The 20,756-nt window shown below is 40.1% G+C and overlaps 1 protein-coding gene and 1 long non-coding RNA gene across 3 annotated transcripts; one reads left to right on the top strand and one right to left on the bottom strand.

Moving 5' to 3' along the window:
• Position 1: 1 nt before the first annotated feature.
• On the bottom strand, positions 2-5,536 carry tmem98 (transmembrane protein 98). Of its 2 annotated transcripts, XM_020605481.1 has the most exons (7): positions 5,394-5,536; positions 3,242-3,478; positions 2,561-2,692; positions 2,404-2,437; positions 1,738-1,853; positions 1,595-1,654; positions 2-1,172 (listed from the first exon to the last, which is right to left on the bottom strand). In XM_020605481.1, the coding sequence occupies exons 2-7, from the start codon at positions 3,370-3,372 to the stop codon at positions 971-973; spliced, it is 675 nt and encodes a 224-aa protein (XP_020461137.1). In that variant the 5' UTR covers positions 3,373-3,478; positions 5,394-5,536; the 3' UTR covers positions 2-970. The 2 variants fall into 2 exon arrangements, with proteins under 2 accessions (XP_020461137.1, XP_020461138.1); XM_020605482.1 differs by lacking the exon at positions 3,242-3,478.
• Positions 5,537-9,394: 3,858 nt separating this feature from the next.
• Positions 9,395-19,820, top strand: LOC109963205 (uncharacterized). The gene is made up of 3 exons (XR_002275366.1): positions 9,395-9,558; positions 11,223-11,346; positions 19,638-19,820. It is a non-coding gene; the product is annotated as an uncharacterized LOC109963205 (long non-coding RNA).
• Positions 19,821-20,756: the final 936 nt, after the last annotated feature.

The following is a 20,756-nucleotide window of genomic DNA, read 5'->3' as shown; positions in this document are numbered from 1 at the left end:
AATTTTGGCCTGACCTGTCCAGATATTTGTTACAACCCCTCTAGTATGAGTACTATTTAATAGCAATCCAAGTAACAGACAGTAAAAACAAAACTATGAATCTCATGGTGAAAACAAAGGGAAAGTCAGGTATGACCAATATGATTCATCCTGTGGCAACCATAAATGTCTGTCCACATTTTTATGCCATTCCAATTAGTAGATGCTGAGGTATCCTGATGCCACTAACATGGCAAATAGCTTTAGAGAGGAAGAGATACCAGGTTCTCGGTAACAGCTTCATATGTAGGAACAGGACAAAAGGGTTGTACTTAACTGGAAAAACTGGCTGAAACCAGTGCTTCTGGTCTCTGAAAGCTCACAGCCCCGTGATTTCTTACACCATAAGAGTATCTTGGATGTTTTTTTTTAGAAAATCCATGAGTCATGCAACCCCACAAATTGTAAATAAGTCAGGTTAGTCTTCCATTGGTCTAATGAGTTGGAGCCTCTTTGGGCTAACTGGCTAACTGGGTGTTGTTTTCCTCAGAATAGATTAGCTGACTAAGCCTCCATGTGACTGTGCAGTGGTGGTGAAATTGGATTTCAGCCCATTGCTGGGTGATTGTGCACTTGAGAAGAAATTTGCAAATACCTTTCACTTGCAGGCAGCTTATGTCTTCTTCTTAAAAAGATCAGCTCTAGGATTACATACAAAACAAACACCTGCATGTGACTGTCGCTGTAGCACTGCTTGGTGCAAATTTGAAAAAAGTATATATTTTTGTTTTAAATGTGTGAATATGAGGGACTGAGTCAAGTATGTGTAAGTGTTTACTGCTCATGAGTTTAGGAAACGTGCCTTTCAATACCATGTAGCAAAACCTGCACCTATCAACTGAGTACACACTTCTGAAAAGACAGCACTCAGGGTGAGAATGGACACATATTCATGGCTGCCTGCTCCTGTTCGTTTGTGTCCGTGTTTGCTCTACATGGCTTGTTCGCTCTGTGCGTCAGCTCCAGGTCTACTCCGTTCTGGTTCAGATGCCAGCGCCGCCTCACGCAAGACCACCATGTGATCTTCAGCTGCGTGGAGAGACTGCTCGATCCAATCCATGCTGCCGGACATGTGACAGGCATTGCGGGTGACCAGCACCAGGTGGCTGACCGAAAGAAGCAGAGCAGTGGCCCTGGGGAGGAAACATTGGACAAAAATCTAACTTGGTTTTTGCTGCTGGTCGATGAAAAATGTTTCAAAAAAAGACAGCTTTTAAAATATGACAGCCTTTTAAAGTCCAGCAGGCATGGAAATAACACGGCACATGAAGAATTGCTTTAGATTTCAATTCGAGTAAATGCTGGTAAACACCAATTTCTAAGCAACAACATTTTCCAGTTTGCATCAATTTGCTGTGACACTTGTATTCCAGTTTCTCTCATATCTCTTTATCTCTCAAAGATGATAAAATTATGGATAAATCTAATCATGCGGTTGCTTCTGTCCAGCTCCTTCAGATGCCCTTGCAGTCAAGGGAGCAGTAGACCTTTGTATGAAGCTGTCAAACTTACGTAAAAGATTCTTATAAATGGCTGGAAAAATGGACACGGTTACCTGGCGTCCAGGAGGATTGGATCCAGCGGAGGGTACATGGATCTGACCACATCGTCCACCCTTTGAGAGGGAACAGGGAGGAAGCAGGTTAGCCCGAGTCAACAGCCTGGCGTTGCGAAGTTGCAGCGAATTGTTTGTGTTACCTCGGGCTTATGCGTTTGGCCACAGTGATAATGTCACTTAAGCTCGCTGGTGCTTTGACCTTTGCCCCTGAGCCCATCGTCATGGCAACCAACTTTTCAGTCAAAGTGTGACAGATCTGAAAATTGATGGAATTTTTTTCATATCAGTCAATCCAGTTCATGTTTATGGATACCTGATATTTTGTGATAGAAAATGTTGTATTTGCATCTTTCCTTCCCTGTATTTTTTTTATTTATTTCTTTACTAATGTTCACTACTTGTGTCTTTTAAGGTGAATATTAGCAGTTAAATATAAATTGAAAGAGTAAGTGGATGTATTCAGACCCTAACAATAAAGTAGGAGCAGCCTTTATGTTGCCTGAAAGGTAAAAATCTGCAAAACCTTTGCTGCTGCTGTTTAAGCTCATTACTTGCATGGTAACCGCTGAATGTAACTCTGCCTAGTGTATTAACATTTTTATCCACTCCAATTTTCTCTCACAACATTCAGAGTGACTTGAGTAAGAAAATCAACCTGAAACAATAAAAATGACAGGACTAAAACTTGGACTGTAAAAAGTAATGGGGACATATCCCCCTCTTTCCATGAGGAAATTATGCCCTTGCAGCCAATTACTGAAAAATAAACAAATTAGATTTAAATAGCAAGTAAGATCTTCCATTACCTTTAGGATAGAGATGCAGTGAGAGACCAAACCACTGTTGGAGAAATATTCACAGAATTAGCTTGGATTCATAGCACTAGAAAAACACAGTAGTAGCACTCACAGAAGTAACACTGAAAACTTTCAACCTATATGATGCCACAATGTCACCACATACGAGGCGTCTTCTATCCAGTCCTCATTCTCAAGGATAGCTTCAATGTGAGGGTTTGTAATGACCACATCATCTAACTCCAGCTCCGATGGCTCACTCTGGGTCTCCATGGCTCCAATCAGATCCACTGTAGGTCTATGGGCATGTCAGAGAAGACAGAAGGTGAGTGAAGATGTCTGATGTTCAATTTGTGGGGAAAACTTAAACCGTTATCTAAAAATTCTGAAAATGAACTTTGTAAAGGCCCATCAGCCTGTTCTCTTCAAACCTCCAAGTCCAAAAAACTACCTAAACACCAAGATTATGAATGTGCTACTTACTTTTTACATATAAAAAAATCAGTTTATAATTTGGTTACCACATCACCTCTGATATTATAGGAGTCTTTTGTAACCACAAAGACATACGAATCCAAAGCATGCATAGAGACGGGGAGAAACAGTGAAACTAAGGAGATAAACAAAATCCAAATGAAAAGTAAATCAGTAGAATGGATATTGTCCTTCTATCCCTGTTTTTAGAGTATGACAGAGTGCACAGTAACCTGTTGCACAGGTGAAAGATGAAATAAAGAAACTTTAAGTTACGACATTTCAGTCACTTTTAAGACCTTAAAGTCTGACCAAAGTACAAAGTGAAAACACCGTCTGACAGATTTAAAGTTTGTTTTGCTGATTTACTGACTTTGAGTCAAAGTGGTGCAGCAGGTTGTGGGGTTGGCAGTAGCGGTGTCTGCACACCACCACCAGGGCAATGAAAGAGGCCAGGAAAATGGTGGCCAACACCCCAATGGCCACAATCACCACCGTCTCCATGGCAACCCCAGCTCCCGCAGCCACTGCAGGCAGCGACTCCTCAAAAGGAAAAGAGGCCAATCAGGGTGGGCTGATTGTCCGAGCTCGATTATAGATGGGTGCTCATCTGTCAAGAAGAGAATAATTGGTGGTTTCCTTTTGTCTGGCTGCAACATCAAAGTAAAGAGAAGCACCATTATCAGCATACTTGAGGATAATTCTGCAAGAAATTTCTCTGATTTCTGTTTTTATTGAAAGTGTTCCTCTGGATCCAAAGAGAAGAGAATACAATCAGCAGTAGTTTGTTTCTAAATATGGGAAACCTACATCACACACACAAAACTGGTCTTTAAGTGCATCCATCCATTATACATGCCACTTATCCTGTAGAGGGTGGGGCATGGGGGTGGAGCCAACCCCAGCCAACAGTGGGCATGAGGCAGTGGACAGGTCACCGCTCACATTCACATCTGTGGGAGGAGGCCTGGAGTATGCAAAGCCCACATAGAAAGGCCCCAGTTGGCTGCAAGGTTCAAGCCTGAAACCTTCTTGCTCTGAGGTGGCAGTGCTAACCGCTGCACCACTGTGCCACCCCTATCTAAGGACATAAAGAACTGAAGTGCCTTGCTTTTTGTTTGCACTTCAGATCTCTCAACAAACATATTAATTCAATTCAACTTTAACACACAGTCACAAAGTCAGTAGCTAGGGGAAAAACTCTGATGCACTAACTTGCTTTGATTAGTGGCTCCAGCACTACATCTAAATCCACAGCTGAAACCTCAAGTAGGAGCAAAACTGAAGAATAAGACTCTTATGAACTTTGACCTCTTACTGTACCATCTGGTGTTTGTGTTTCTGGATTATCTGCAGTTTAATGTAGGTGGCATGTTCTCATGTTTAGCTCCTTTCTGAAAGGTAAAGTAGAGCTGCCCTGTGCCCAGTCTAGTCAGTCATTAACCTGTCCTGCCCCACCTGATTGCTTGTGTGTATGTGTGCTAACACTCTGGAGGGAAGCTGTTATTGGACTCATTTGTAATGAAATCACTAAACATTTTAAGCAGATATCCATTTTTGTATGCTGTTAGAACCACAAATTACCACAGGGCTGCTGAATCTTCACCACTGTAAAGCCACTCTGTTCCCTGAATGATTATATGTGATTCGGCCATGGAATGTTGTAATCCTTTAATCAGATTAATTTGTTTTACACTGGCTGTATCATGCAGAGCTTTTCTGACTCCTTCTCACAAGCCAGCGTTTTCTTAAAGCTTAGGAACCCTGTGCTAAATGGAAACACATGCAAACAAACTGAAGTGTTTTAGGGTACAGGAAAACTCCACAAGAGCTATTGCATCAGTGATGGCGGTCCTGTAACATTACAACATTATAAAATAGGCTATTACTGTGCATAACAGATATTTTAGGTCACGTCTGCTGGTAATGCTTGTGTACTTTTACTAAACAACTGAGTGCAGGCCTTTTACTTGTAACATAAACTTTCTATACTGTGGTGTTACTACTTAAGTAAATGACCTGAATACCTCTTCCTATACTGCAAATAGCACTATCTAAACAACAATCTAAAACAACACACAAGTCGATGAGGCCACAGCAAAGCATAAAAGAATCAAAACCAGTATATAAATAAATAAACACCACCGCCATTATTACACGGGTATAATTGTTTAAGATGTCCACATCACAAAAGTTCCTCAAAAGGAGGTCTGGAAAAGTCGTTATGCTTTAATGACTGTGCAATACAGATGATTCATATTATCCTATACATTAGGTTTTTCCATAGATAATAGATCAACTAAAACGCTCGGTCCCGTGCTCACAGTAGCTAATAAACGCACAGAAATAAGAGCAGACCCTAAGTGTAGACACATTTCGGTGTATTTCACAAACAGGCTGCACGCAATTCACAATATAAGTCATTCTACTGTAGCCTTTAAAAAACACTTCTAAAGTTGTGCTTCAAACCAAGAAAACTTTTGACTTGATAGAAACAAACAGCCAATTCAATTCCAGGCACTTACCTAAACATTTTGTCCTTTCAGGTGGATTTCTTTTACAAGTCAAAAACTCTAGATGCTCGGCCACCAGGAGCGCGGAGACGGCAACGACATCTCCAAACCTGAGGCGCCGTGAACGCGCACACAAGCAGTCCACGTGAACGGCTGGGCTGAGGTGATTGACTGATGAAGACCAAACTTTTTCTTTCTTTTCCGCTTAACTTTCCAGCGGCGCGCTTTGTCCGCGCGTGGGTGATAGACTCGGCCACGCGCACCTCAGCGTCTTGAGGTCTGCGTGAACCGCGCTCTTGCTGCCATGATTGAAAAGCAGTTGGGAAAATATCAGTTTCACTTGTTACAATGTTACCAACACGTGTCAGTACAGTCAACGCTAGGGGGCGTACGACAATAGTTGTACGGTTAGCTGTACACAGTGGTAGTACCATGTTTAGGTACTGTATATGTACCTGAGTATTTTCATTTTGTGCTACTTCATACTTTGACTTCACTACCTTTTATAAGCAAATACTGTACTTTTTACTCCCCTACCTTTATTTTAAAACTTTAGCTACTAGTTACTTTTCAGAACCATTAATGCAAAAACAACAGTATATTCATAAGACTTTATTGATCTCTGGTGGAAAGGTCAAAAGATACCCAGCAGTAGGTGAGTTAAAACTTGTTCCTCCTTTACCAGCTGCAACATTAAATGTGATGGACACAATAATGCAGCAGTAATTATAATCCGATAATATGATATATATTAATGTTATATGTGCCATTCTGCATAATGAGTACTTTTACTTTTAGTATTTAAAGTATGTTTTGATGCTAATACTTTTGTACTTAAGTAACATTTTGAATTCAGGATTTTACTTAACAGAGTATTTTTACACTGTGGTATTGCTACTTCTTCCACCACTGACTAGACACATATCACACATATGAGAAGGAAAGGGGTAACATCTGGTAAGTGCCATAAAAATTCTAATTTGCAGTAATGGAAGAATTAAAAGTATTAATGCCACAGTGTAAAAATACTCTGTTACATAAAATCCTGCATTCAAATTGTTACATAAGTAAATGTACAAAAGTGTATCAAAATATATTCAAAGTACCAAAAGTCAACGTGCTCATTATACAGAATGGGGCATTTCACATTAATGTATATCATATTGTCAGATTATAATTATTGATGCATGATTGTGTACATCAGAGTTGCAGCTGGTAAAGGTAGAGCTAATGTTTACATTAGTTTACATACATAATCTGAAGTGCTGCTGGGTATCTTGTTAATTTCCCATCAGAGATCAATAAAGTCTTATGATTATACTAAGCTTAATTTTATTAATTAGATTCTGAAAAGTAACTAGCAACTGACATTATCAAATAAATGTAGTGGAGTAAAAAAATACAGTATCAGGAAATTAAAATACTCAAGTAAACTACAATCTCCAATAGTGAATTAGATATGAAGAGAGGTGATTTTGACTTGGCTGACATGCACATGGTGTTTCAGTATATGATGTTCCCTCACTTTTGTAGAGCCCACAGTGCTGAGGGCTTCTTCCTATCACAAAATGCAGAAGAATTGACAGAATACAACTGTAAAGAGGTATGAGTACTTTTTTCTGTCAAAATGTTACCATGTCAGCGTGTAAAGTTGCAGCATCCTCTTTATTGTCACAGTATATCCATTTCTACTGCATTGCTGTCTGTTGCTTGTTGTCATACATTAAAGCCCCACATCCACCTTTCTGTGCGTGTTCCACTTTACTGAAGCAGATCCATACCACCAGCAGAGATAATTATCCCCTCTTCAGCTGCATCCAGAATTCAGTATAAAAGTAGGGTACCTCAGCACGCAACCTGCTGGTTAATGTTTGAGACATCCTGCCAATCACAGAGATGCATCATTAGGTGTGTCTGTGCTGCTTTCTGGTTCAGGCGCATGTCTTTGAAGTTCCTCTCAGCACAAGAATGGATCCCAGACTGACAAGAGCAGACTGGGCTTAGCTGAAATATTTATTTTAAAACATGAATTTGGATTGTGAGCAGAAATATAGGTTCTCATGGTTTCACTGAAATGTCTGAACATCATGGAAAAAAAAAAAAAACGTATTCGCTACTCAGCAGCTCAAACATATGCCATCATTCACCCGGTTATCTGCCTTGCCTTAGAGTAGTGAGTTATCATTCCTCTCATGTAAACATCTACACAAGAAAAAGTAATGGTACTGTTTCCAATTTCCTGGTTTTCTTTGTAACTTGGTCATGAAATGTGATCTCATCTTCACCAAAGTCACAAATATCAACAAACACAGTATTTCTAAGATGATAAAACACAAACAGTTATGATCTTTCATGTCTTTATTCAAGACATCCATCAAACATATAAAGTGATGGTGGAAAAAGGCTTTTGATGTCACTAAACATCAACTGGAGTCAAGTGTTAGCAAACCTGGAGTCCAGTCAATGAAATGAGAGTGGAGGTGTGGTTTAGAACTATTACTACAACTTCGGTGAAGATCACATTTCATGACCAGTTTTTGCAGAAAACCAGGAAACTGCAAATAGTGTCATTATTTTTTCTGACAACTGTATATTTGAAGAAACTTTACCGAGTTTCTTCGACTGGTCATTGCTCAGACAAGTAACTCGTACTCTTCATTGCTGGCCAGTGAGCTTTGCAGTGGCACAAGTTAAAAAAGCAGGCGAGTGTATCTATATTGAACAGTGGCAGAGCTAATCAGCTGTGAACAGTCGATTCCCCTGTAGCGAACCTGCCATGTTGTAACTGAGCTATTAACTGTCCTAGATGCTGCTGAGGTGGCTGTCAGGACCCCAGAAGCTGTAAAGGAATGTCTCAGCATTTCCCAGAGTGCACTGTGTTTACAGAACGAAATCATTCATTCTATGTGGTTAAACTGCTGTGGTATTCTGTGGTTTTCTTTAACTCTTTTATTACCAAGGTCCTCGATGTTGTAGGAAAAGTAGTCTTAATCAGCCAATACCCAGTTCCTGAAAGCATTTTGGTCCTCTGACACACAGGAAATGATATGTTTTTGGATTTGCGGCAGTAGAAAGTATGCAAACAAGTATGATAAATAGCTTTTATATTACATAACCAATACCGGTATTTTGGCTGGAAGCCTTCATGAGAGTGTTGAGATAAAATGCATAGTCACTTGTATTTGATATCTACACACTTTGCACAGGCTTTGTGCTATTTAAATGTCTGTTTTTGCAGAGAATCGGAGCATCTTCGACTGTTCTTTGTCTTGTTTGCAGCTGTTGTGACCCTTGACTCCAAAGAGCACATTTGTTTAAAAAACACTCTGGGCTTTTATGGGCTTAACATTGCCGTTTACCATCATCCTGAGGAATTTTAGTTTTAGTTTTAACCAATTAAATATATCAATAAAAGTCACAAGTTTTTTGAAGCTCTTTTTAAGACAAGCTGAAACAACAAACCAGCAGCTATTTTAATAATTTGTTACTTGTTTAAAAATGCCAAACATTCTTTAGTTTTTTTTCCGCATTGGTGAAGATTTGTTGCTTTTCCTTGTGTAATGCGTGTTATAAAATTTCTTCTCTCATATTTGAAAGTTGCTGAAGAATTTAAGAAATAAACAAAGTGATAAAACTGTTCTATTTAATACATGCCGGCATGAAGAAGACAAAATTCCCCATAGAGCATCTCTGTGTTCACTGTTGACAGGACAAAACAGGATACAAATTTGAGATTTTAACTATTTTCTGACATTGTTTAAAAATAGACCATAAATTAATTCAAAGATGAATCGGTAGGTTGATTAAAAGTAGAAATATTTATTAGCTGCAGCCCTGTAGTTGGAAGCATACAGTTTGTACGCAAGATATTTTAAATTCACTACAAAGTGTTGCCACTGAGTGGCAGTAACATGTAAGTGGCAACTTCCAACAAACATTTTTTTTGCAAATAAGGAAGAAGCTGTGTCGCCTTCTGGCTAGGACACAGGTGGAGCTGAGTAGATACAGGTTAACAGGTGCAGCCATCACTCTGCCATTACTGTGTCAGAAGGTTTGCCTACCAGCAATAATCAGAGCTAATGGATTGTAATGCAACAGAAATCCCACCTGATGTGTTCTCCTGAACCTGTGACAGACAAACTGATGTGCCACTTGCTGAGGCCTGCAGTTGACAGAGGTAGTAGATGATATTTTCTTATAACTTCTCTCTGTTTAATTTCTCACTGACCCAGCTCAGGTATGCTCCATACAGCAAGGACAGACTCACGATGAAGGAGAAAATTAGTCCATGTCTTTCTGGTTCTGTCCTTAAATGGGAGGCTCATTACTGGTGCTTTTGACTGATCAATGTGGAGAGAGGAAAGTGGCTTTGTTTATAGACCTGGTGGTCTTTTGACATCTGTGGCCCTGTGCAGCTCTGCAGGCAATGGGAGAGAGGGACTGTAAGTGTGTGTTTGTAGGAAGGCTGGGGGGGAGGTTCTTTAACAGATGGCCGAAGGTAGCCTTTGAGAAGCTGTAGATCTACAGCAGCACTGATTATTTATCTATGGCTCTCTGCCTCCTCCTCAGAAACAGTGGGAAACGTTCCTCTCAGCCGGTGCTTGACAGCAATTTTTGCTGCTTGCTGCGTTGTTTCATATTATTTTAATGACAGGGATTCTGATTAAATTTGATGTCTTCATAAACAGTGTTTTCAGTTTTAAAATGTTATCAGTTCTTTCCTTAGTTGAACTGATTATGTCCCTCATATTTTCCTGTATGAGTTAGCCTAGAAAATCAGAATCAGATTTAATTGCCAAGTATGTTGAGGATACAAGGAACTGACAACAGGCGATAGAACTGCGCAAAAAAAAAGGTATGGGAAGGGTGGGAGGAGGAGGAGGAGGAGGAGGGACACTATTCATAAAGATTATATACACATTTTAAGTTATCAAACTGGTGCATGTAGCGGTACTATTTACAATGCTGGAAAATCTTAGCAGAAGGCATCTGGAGGTAGTTTTAGGTAGAAGACGTTTCACCTCTCATCCAAGATGCTTCATCAGTTCTGTGTGACTGGTGGTGAGCAGTCCCTGTGTGCTCTGTTAAACCCCATAGAAGATTGATTGGGGAGTTCGGGTGTTTCTGTTCGTGTATGTAGAAGCAGATTCCACATTCCCTTGACTCTCCGGTTAGCTCCTTCACTTGATCTGCTCTGTGGATCTGGAAACCCAGGAGCATAAAAGCCTTATTTAGGGTCAAGTCATTTAGCCATGCCTTGACAAAGCACAACGCTGCCAATTGTGAGAAGTCAGAATTAGTCCGGTTGATGAGAAGTGGCTTGTCCATTTTGTTGGCTAGAGAGTGGAGGTTCACTAAATGGGTAGCTGGGGTGCCGGCCTGCTTTCCCCTGTGGTGCCTCTTGTAGGGTTCAAGGATCGCTGCTGCATCACTGGCCAAAACATCCACACAACTTACCCTGTCCATGAAAATGTGAGAAAAGGTTTTCAGAGTGAGCTGTCGGATGTTCAAGAGCTTGTCTCTGGTGAAAGTAATCTGAGACGGGCTGTAAGAGCCCTTCAAAAAAGACAAAAACAACAATAACACACCAAGGCGGCTGTGGCGTGGTGCCATCTTGCTATACCCTCTTGAGGATATGTTGATTTCAAACTAAAGATGGAGACTTTGTCGCAAACTCCAACAATAGATTGGAAAATAATACTGGCTGCTCTGCAGGGAGAACTGTTGCTGGAGCCCATAGACCCCTCTGTTGTATTCTCTGTGCCCATCTAATGTGTTCTGTGGGGGTGTAAGGCTTTCCAGTTTTTAAAAAAAGATGTTTTGTTTTCTCTGTTTTATCAGCACTGTGAAGCTGCAGGCAAACCATGACAACACCATCTGTATTAGAAATGCAAGAGAAGCATAGAGATAACTGAGACATATTGGTAAAGAGGATTTACTCTGAAAGATGTGGTCCAAGATAAAGGTAAGATAAAAGTGCAAATCACAACAAAAAAAAGAATATGTTGAATTCTGAGCTCAGCTGTTTTGTGTAATAATATTTTTAGTGATTGGCTCATGATGTAAACTATGACTACGTAGGACTGAATCACTGGCATATTTCATAAATGGATGTGTGTGAATAGATCAGCAACTGAATACACCTTTCAGATGCTCTGTGCAGAATATTTCTAGTCGTTCAGTAAATGCTACTTATAATAAAGTGCACTGTTATTGACAGGTTTTATAAGACCTGTACTGCTCATAAGGTTTTCCGGCCTTTTAAAAAGCCAATTTTCTGTGAAGAGCAACTTGAGTTGAGCAGAAAAAAATAAAAGGCAAAACTAAACTGTTTTTCTGAATGTTACTATTGTCACCTCAGGGATCTGCAATCCCTGAGGCTTCAAAGGCTTAGATGGCCTCCTACTTTATAAGCAGCTGAGCTGGAATGGCGTGAAGCTCTGTGCAGCTGAGAATGATACAATGGGGCTCGGTAGAGTGTGCTCAGATAATGGCGGGGGACTCAGTGGAGGATAGGACATAGAAATGTCCTTCAGAATCAAAGAATCCAGCAGGCTTTTAGCCTCTCCTCCTTTATTGGATCATCATGGTTCTTCATTGCTGCTGAAATTATTTTCTTGGCAGGCAAACAGAGAAAAGCATTTTTTGTTGTTTTGTTGCACATTACAGGATGATGTAGACCAGTACAACATCCCAGTACTCTGTGTGTGCAACTATTTGTTTACTGTGTATAATACATTTAGAAATATAGCCAGCTGATCTTCAGAAAATCCCAGACATGATCAGAACATGGAATTTTTTTTTTTTATCTCTTATATGTTTACAGTTTAGTCACAGTGTGATTTTAACTCCACTAATATTTGATCACATCTTTGAAAAGATTTGATTTAATAACTTTAAAACTAATAGTCATATTAGCATTATTCCACATGTCAGCAGTAGATTTTTACGGTCAAGCAATCATATTATGAAGGTGAAATCATGGGGGTATTGCTTTTAGGTTTAATGACATAATGAAAAAACTGAGTTGACTTGGCAGAGGTTTCAGTTTCATTTCAATTCAATTTTATTTGTATAGCACCAAATCACAACAAAAGTCATCTCAGGACACTTTACAAAGTAAGGTCTAGAGCTTATTATTATTATTAACGAGGAAAAACCCAACAAACCCCCCTTGAGAAAGCACTTGGTGACAGCGGGGAGGAAAAACCCCCTTTAACGGAAGGTGGGTGGCCTTCTGCCTCGATTGTTGTGCTGTCTAGTTAAAACTGTGCTACCAGCCTCCACCCATAAGTGGAAGCTGGCAAACTAGTAACTCCTCATGCTGTTAGTTAATGAAATGTTTCAATGAAGTTGCCCTTTTTATGATGGACATGTGCTGTCGCCCCTCAAACAAACAGGCTTTATGCTCTGTTCAGCCTAAAGCCATAACCAGCAAATCTATACAGCTTACATACAACTTCAGTTCTTAGAATCAGTGCTTGGTGATAGACTTTGTGGGACTCACTGAAGCATCCCATCAACATTATCATGAAGCACAGATTGTTTCTGTGAGCCAGAGGCTAGACAGTCAGGATTTGGTTTTGAGATCAGAGTCTACACAATGGAAAACAGCCATGAAATATCCTACGTAGTTTTATTCAAGGCAGTGCTTTGCTCCTTCTGACTTCTCATGAGCTTGTTGATTTGCAGGCAGAAGTTGTTTTTATGTTTTTAATCAAACTGATTCGACATCCTTCTACTGTTTTCACCAATTAGTAATCATTTCTGATTTCTTGCTACTGTACATTTAGCATGTTTGAACTCCTCCATACGTTTACAGTGTAGCCTATGTGGAAACTGACATAGATAACAAATGGATATTCTCCATTTCCACCTCTGTTTGCAAGAGTCATTTCTCTTTGCCTTCTAGGTGCATTTCCCCATGCACGTATCATTGCTGATGATATTGCCTCTATTTTGTATTCCTCCCAGCATCTCCAATTTAGTTTAATTGAATCAAATTAGATTTATGGGATTTACTCCCCTCTCGATTTCTTATCACTGTACCGTAGAGCTGAGAAATTGCTTCCTTTTTGCTTCCCAAAAGGAGCACGAGAAGACTTGAGACAGCCGACACTTTTATCTTTGTCACAGGTGAATTGATAGATTCACCACTGCTGAGAAACTATTCATATAGAGTGTGTATGGTCCTCTCACACAGATGCAATGGTTAGTCTGAATTAACACACCAGGGAGAATTAACTTGAACCTGGCACCTTGAAAACATTTGATATTTATGCAGGTAAAGCTGATAATTTTGAATTTCATATGTCAGAAGTGAATGACATTCCTATTTTTATTAATGTTTTGAGCAGTTTCTTCTTCAGATTTGTCAGTAAAATTGTTTCTGTGGCTCTGCCCTTTGAGATGTACCTCAAAGTAAATCTAATTTGTGCTTCAAGAGTAGTTGTCTATATAAATGTTTACATTGCTAAAACTGCAATCCGCCATCTGTCAAGTGAGGGAAAAAAAAATACACAGCTGAAAATGTGTACATGTGCATCCTAGTGACTCAGCTGTCACTGTGTGCCTAAATCAGCCTGGAGCTTTTGTCTCACTGTGGCATCACTACCTGCATAAAGCCAAATGTGTGTGTGTGTGTGTGTGTGTGTGTGTGTGTGTGTGTGTGTGTTATCTGGTATGTGTGGCTTTCCTGGACAGCTGTGTTAAAATGTAATGTTATGGCACTGCTAGTTTCTGATGTTTTGTAAAATGATTGTGATGTCCTAATGACCCATGTCAGGGCAGCCAGTCCTGTGTAGAGGACATGCTGCCACCATAAACACACTGTAATCTCATTCAGAGCTTATTACTTGATAGACTTGCCTTCATGATATTGGTCTGCTCTTTGTCACCTGCTCTGGTTTTAACTGAAGCCAACCATGTTTGACAAGACACCGGGGTGGAAGCAATGTGTGCACCAAAATCTTGCTGTGCAGCACTGATGAAATCCACTCTCTGCTCTATTGATCTGGTCTGTGGTTTGATTGATGCTGTCTTTAAAAATTCATTAGTTTGAGGCACAGGGTAGCTGCAGGGCAGCAGGCACTCCTGTAGGGCCTATTTATCTGTGTTTACAGAACCAGGAGCGTTCAGTCAGCAGCAAGAATAGAGGGCTGACAGGGCCACCCCGGGCCCATTGAGTCACACTGTCACTCTGTACCGCACACACACACACACACACACACACACACCCACCCACCCCACACTGCCACAAGGTGAGAAGAGAAGCTAATATTTTGCATGTTCTCATGCACCTACACGTCTATCTATAGATATTATTGATTGCCTGGTCTGAAACACCTCATCCTTTTCTATGTGCTTATTGCAGGCTGCCTCTGTAACAAGGCCTCTTGTTGCTCATCACCACCACTAAACATGCATACACTTGATTTAGAGGCTGTGGTTGTTCAGTCATCTCCCTGAGTCCTGTGCCATATATCAGCTGTGGGAGGATTTTTGTGGTATCTTATTTATAGTGTATTGCAGCCAATATGTCAGTTGATCAGGATAAAAATGGTGAAAATCATTATTAATTCCAGCCATGCACCATGAAAGACAAAAATTTATTGTTTAGCCTAACTTTGTTACAACAAAACTTTTCTAATTAGTTCTGTGATGTGACAAGCACTGCCACTGGCTACAAAGCTGAATCCCTTTCTTCGGCCTACAGTACATATTCTTAAATGCATTCATGAGGCATCACATTAATGCAGCCAGGAAGCAACACAAACACTGGTGTGTGCTGCCACAGCATGTTTATGCCCTGCTTTTGCCTCACTTAGTACTGTTTCCCTACCTTCTGCCTTTACTTACAAATTGATAAACATTTTGGTTGTACTCAGTTACCGCTCCTACTTTTCTACACAAAAAGACCACTGAGGTCTGCTTGATCTTAAAAATTAAAAGGACGTGCAGCTCACTGGTATCATGTCATGGCAGGTGACACTCAGACAACTGTTATGAGAGCTGTTATGACATTTCAGTTAGCCTTATATTGAGCTAAACTGCTGATCTGCTAATGTAAAATCTACAAAGCAATTGTTTTATTTAAACTGTGATCTGTCTGTTCCATTTTATAATGTAAAGTTGAACAGATTGATATAGTCTTAACTGTTAACTGGTTAGTTTTAGAGTGGTAATTTTATTGGTTTTTTTTTGGTAATTGTTAAATGAACCCACCATTTATTTTCAAGTTTTGTACACATTCATGAATTGATTAATTATATCATTTGCAAGCTTCGCTACAGCAGGTTGCAAACTAGCATGAGTACTGTAGGATTTGTCTGGTGTGTTTTGATGCATCCAATGGGAAGCATCAGACTTAACCATGAAGAGAACTGACAAAATGGCTTAAACCTACCAGGGCCATGCAGAGACCTTTAGGGAGGCGGGTACTCAGAGTTAAAAAGGAGCACATTTATTTTAAAACACTATACACCAACAGAATTTACAGCATAACCTGCTGAATTACAGAAACCCATCTTCAAACAGAATATATAATGGATATTAACATTTGCACCTAATTAATAATAAACCCACCCCAAATAGTGATTGGAAATGTTAAAGAACTAATACATTGCAATATAGTGTTTATTACTGTTACTGTCTATAAAAAACCTTTGCAATGTAAACAACTGACGTGTTATTCTAACTTTGTGTGCTCTTTCTAACCCAGCTGGTCAGAAATTCACTGCCTTTAGCAGCCTGAGGCAGCTCCTGTTCTTTTCTTTTCTTTTGTTATTTCCTCTTTACGAGGCATCTTTGCACTGCAGAATGAAATCTAATGATTAATAAAAGGAATTGTGAAAGCCTTCACAAAAAACAACAGAAGATACACAGTTAAAACTGCAAATGGCAATGTGAACTGCTAATGACTTCATATAGCTTAGATACACTGTAGCTTTGAACCGTGATGGAAGACAGTAACTAACCCCTAATCCACACTGAACCCGTCTCATGCACATTCATACTTTATACCAAATGTGTCAATCCACAATGAATCCCAGACGTGCTTAAGATGTGCATCTCCCCTTGAACCCTAGGGCTATTTATACTTAGGGTCATTTTTTACTCTTCTGCATTTAATGAAGCATAATCTCCACAGACAGCTGTTTAAGTCACACCAATCCCCAGTTATTTCTTTGTTGCAAACTTTCTGCTGGCATCTATTATTCAGGCTCCCAATGCAAATATGACCTTTTTAGTTTCACTTTCACCCAGGAAAATCAATAGAATCAATAAATTAATAGACTACACAAAAATGCTGTTTTTTACTGATGAGCTGGCATGAAAGCAATTTTTGTTCAGTATATTTGTGCTGTCTATCTGCCTGGTAAAGACTTTTGGTCTGGCCGCTGTCCTTCTGACAGACAGACCGCTATTCTGATGACAAAGACATAGAACATGCTGCTCACGTCTATCCTTCATTGTGGATTCCCAGTAAGACATACAGAAAAAGATGACCATCAAACCTGTTTCCCTAGCAGCACAGCTGTGTTGTTAGTTAGCGGATAAAAGCTGCTTGGCTAAATAAATACAAATGTGCTTGCTCATTTCGTCTTATAAAATACACTAAACAATGTGCACATAATATTGCTGCAAACTACATTTACTGGCAGCTGAAATTCCTCCTCATTATTTCTCAGAAACATAATTGGAGAAGTCTCCCACTGTGGGCAACAACCTTTAACCAGCCAGGGCAGGTCACGGGTGACCTGACCTCAGGTTAAAGGTCATTAAGTCACCTAACTGATTGACGGCAGCCAAGTCATCTTATTTATACCTAAATTATTTTTAAATGTTAAATGAACAGAAGACAAACAAAAAAACATAAAATAGACCTTTTATGGGCACTTTGGAAACTTGTATTGAAATTATAAGAACCTAAATTATAAACCTTCAAATTGATTAGATTATATTTAAATATTTGGTTCTTGAGTTTTAAAGTGGTAATTTAATGTATAGAATTTTTTTTTTTTTTTGAAGAAACAAAAATGAGCCACTACAGGGGATTCACCCAAATGAATGTATCGCAGTCTGTGTGGGAGAAAGAATGGCTGGCAAATGAAGGGTTAATCAGCTGAAGAACATCACATGCTGTGAAAAATACTCTGACTTGATCAACAGGACCATTAAGACATGCCAATTAAAGCTGCCTGTTAATTATAGATGTGTTTTTCAGTTAGTGTTGACTGGTGGCAGGTCCAGTCAGTAATTATTGGTGAACAATAGGTCAAGACGAGAGGGTAAATGATGAAGAGCTTTAATAGCTGTGAGGAAGAAAGAAATTAATTCCAACGGAGAGAATAAAGAGAAGTAAAACAGAGGGAAGTAAAATTAGAAGAAACGACTTTTACCAGCCTAATCATTCTGCTGCTGTATTTGTCTCTGTAGCGAGTATCACATTGAAACCCTACACCCACACAGCTACTGCCACAGACAAATGCCCACAACAGCTCTCACTTGCACATGAAAGCAGAGACAGAGCAGAAGGCGATCCCCGCAGTCTGTGCTCACAGCTCCCCCGCAATGGATTCTGGGTCAGGTTGTATTCACCAGCAGAGCAGAGGGAAAGCCTCGGCTGCCAGGACATAAAACGCCACAGAGCTGCCGGCTTTTTGAAGCAGGGAAATGAGAATTTGCCTCTGCCTGAGCTCGCATCACCCCTGCTCTTGGCTCACTCCCACGTTGGGGTGGGGGGGAGTTCAGACACACCATTCCACTCTGGCTTTGCCAGCACAGACCAGAGCCCACGCTTTGTTCTCCCTTTGTGTTCCACTATATGAGTCATTTTTTATGTAGAGCTGTACCACAGAGGATGTGTAGTTATTTATTTGTGTGTTGCGCTACATGATATACTGTACAGAACTATGTTGTAGCACACAAGCTAACATCAAAACAATACAATATTTTCATCCTCGTGACTTAGTTGAATAAAATATCACCTTCAACTTGTTTTACAAGAGGCTTGTGTGAGATCATCGGATGGTAACAACTTCTCTCTGTTGCTGATAGGAGGGTGCATATCATACTCGATGACACGGAAGCATTTCCATCATTGATCTCTGTTCTCTCATCCTGTGGTTCTGTGTTCTCCCTATAGATACTCTTTCTATGCATAAAAAAAAACTCATGTAGATGAGAAAGGAGGTGTCATCTTACTTGTGCTTTTGTTCACTGATTCCCTGAGAAACTTGGGCACAGGGGTGATTAGCTCACAGCTTCAGAGGCCATTCAGTAGATCAAATTGACTGTCGGCAGCTTTTCAGCCAATTCAACATGTTGAATCAGCGTCTGCCCGTTGGGCCTTGTCGGTGAGAGAGAGAGCACTCTGATTGGCTGTTGAGCTTAACAAATCACTGCATGATAAGAGAACCTTTCAGGAAATCCCCTTCAGCCTGTCACTGTAGCATCCATGATTTCACCCATTTAGTGTGGTCTCTCCTTATTTTTTTCATCCACAACCTTCTTTCTTCTTCCACAACCAAAACGCCATGGGCGTAGAACATCAGTGCTGTTTGCAACTTATCAGGCATATTTTCTGTTAAAGCAGCTATAAACAGCAGCTGTTTTGAATGAGAAGTGTTTTAGTGTTCATAACTTATACTTCTGCAAGCTAGCTCCCCTTCTTTCCCTTTCTGAATGCCGAACACAGATACCACCACCTTCTGGTAGGGGGAGTTATTTCTGTCATGCAGGCTCAGAACCTACAGTTGCTTTTTGTTACGTGGTTATGTTTGTCTCCATCTGATGGATAGGAATCTGATTTTCAACTGTGTTTGGTCTCTGCCACCTCTTAATTCTCCACTATGTGCACCAGCTACTCACGTTCTGTGTGTGTCTGCTGTTTGACACTGAGCAGATAGTGTACGGTGGGTTTTATTCATTCATTTTACTGAAAAACTGCTGCCTGAACCAAATCAGTGTAGTGAAACTGACCATGACTCTGTAAATCCAAGGGGAGCTGCAGAATAATGTGATAATTCTCTGTAATTCATCACAAATAGCCCCATTCACATTGACATAGTTAATAGAAGCTCATTATAGACATTTTTCTTGCTTTAACTCATCACTTCGGTAACTGTTGCATACATCAGCTAGAATATCTGTGTATTCTTATGCAGCTTGAATATCTGTGTATTCTTATGTGTTTCTGTGCATGTTATTGTCTGTGTAGTGAAGATTGTTTTTGATGTGGTTTCACATTTGAAGTTGCGCCCATCAAGCCTCAGAGCGTGGCTCAGATAGAGGTGTTGATGAGAGAGGACGAAGATGGGTGGGCTGCTGGAGAGATGTGCATGGATAAATCACATCTATCCTCGAGACGTGGGCCTGATACCAGAACTGAAGCATGACCAAGTGGTGAGGAAGAAGGGCTGATCAAAAGACAAGAGTAGAGAGGTAGAAATTTTAAACTCAACTTTGAGCTCCTCCTCATCCTCTTCTTCTCTCCACCTCTTTGTGGTCGTTGTCTCTTTACAGACAAGTAACTGTAGCTACTGTACCTTTAAGGTGTATGCATGAGACTGAGCTGAACAGATAGAAGATTACATAAAAGCTTTCCCAATGCTGACTGTTATTCCAGATATTATGAGTAATGGGAAACATACAAATAACTTGGGGATGTTGGGAGTAATTTATTTTAGCATTTTAAACATGAAATTAGCTACTCAAATGTAAACATGGCATGAACATGACTCAGACTACAGTAATTTGTGCATTATGCACCTCATAAAGACATTCACAGCAGCAATATGACACATCCTGGTTCAATCTAACACCTCTTTAATGACACTGACCCATGGCTCCGCAAGGAAACCATTTAATAATATCTCTGAAGATGCCACCAGGGGTTCAGGTAAGGTGTCTTAGGATATCATAGTTCTCCATTTCCTTTGTTGTGGTTCTGGATGTGGCAGTGGCTGGTATTAAAGCCATGTCTTAATTACCATGCTGCAGGGCTCCCTGGGCCAGAACGCCTAAATTACCCAAATTACTCCCCTGTGGTGTCACATTAATTGTGAAGCAAACACTTGTCACTATAAAAGATGATTAAAAAATAATCTTTTTGAAAGATAAAGAGAGTGGGAGGGAGAGTATGGATCTAAGAGATGGCACTGCGCCCAAGGCTTTTACAGACCCATGAAAGTTAAATGTGCCTGAACACTCTAATGGCGCCGCCTTGCATCGAATTTCTAATCAGGCTGCTGACAAAGAGTCTGGGGCTGTTTGTGCTAACAGGTGAGCCTCTGTGCTTTCTGCTTTATTTTATTTCATTTATAAATTTCAAACAGGGACAATGCATGTCAATCAACACCAATATAAATATGC

This window comes from Monopterus albus, unplaced genomic scaffold, assembly GCF_001952655.1.
Source record: "Monopterus albus unplaced genomic scaffold, M_albus_1.0 scaffold70.1, whole genome shotgun sequence".
Lineage (NCBI taxonomy): Eukaryota > Metazoa > Chordata > Actinopteri > Synbranchiformes > Synbranchidae > Monopterus > Monopterus albus.
The sequence above is the reverse complement of the archived record's forward strand: the minus strand, read 5'-3'. Positions and strand labels throughout refer to the sequence as shown.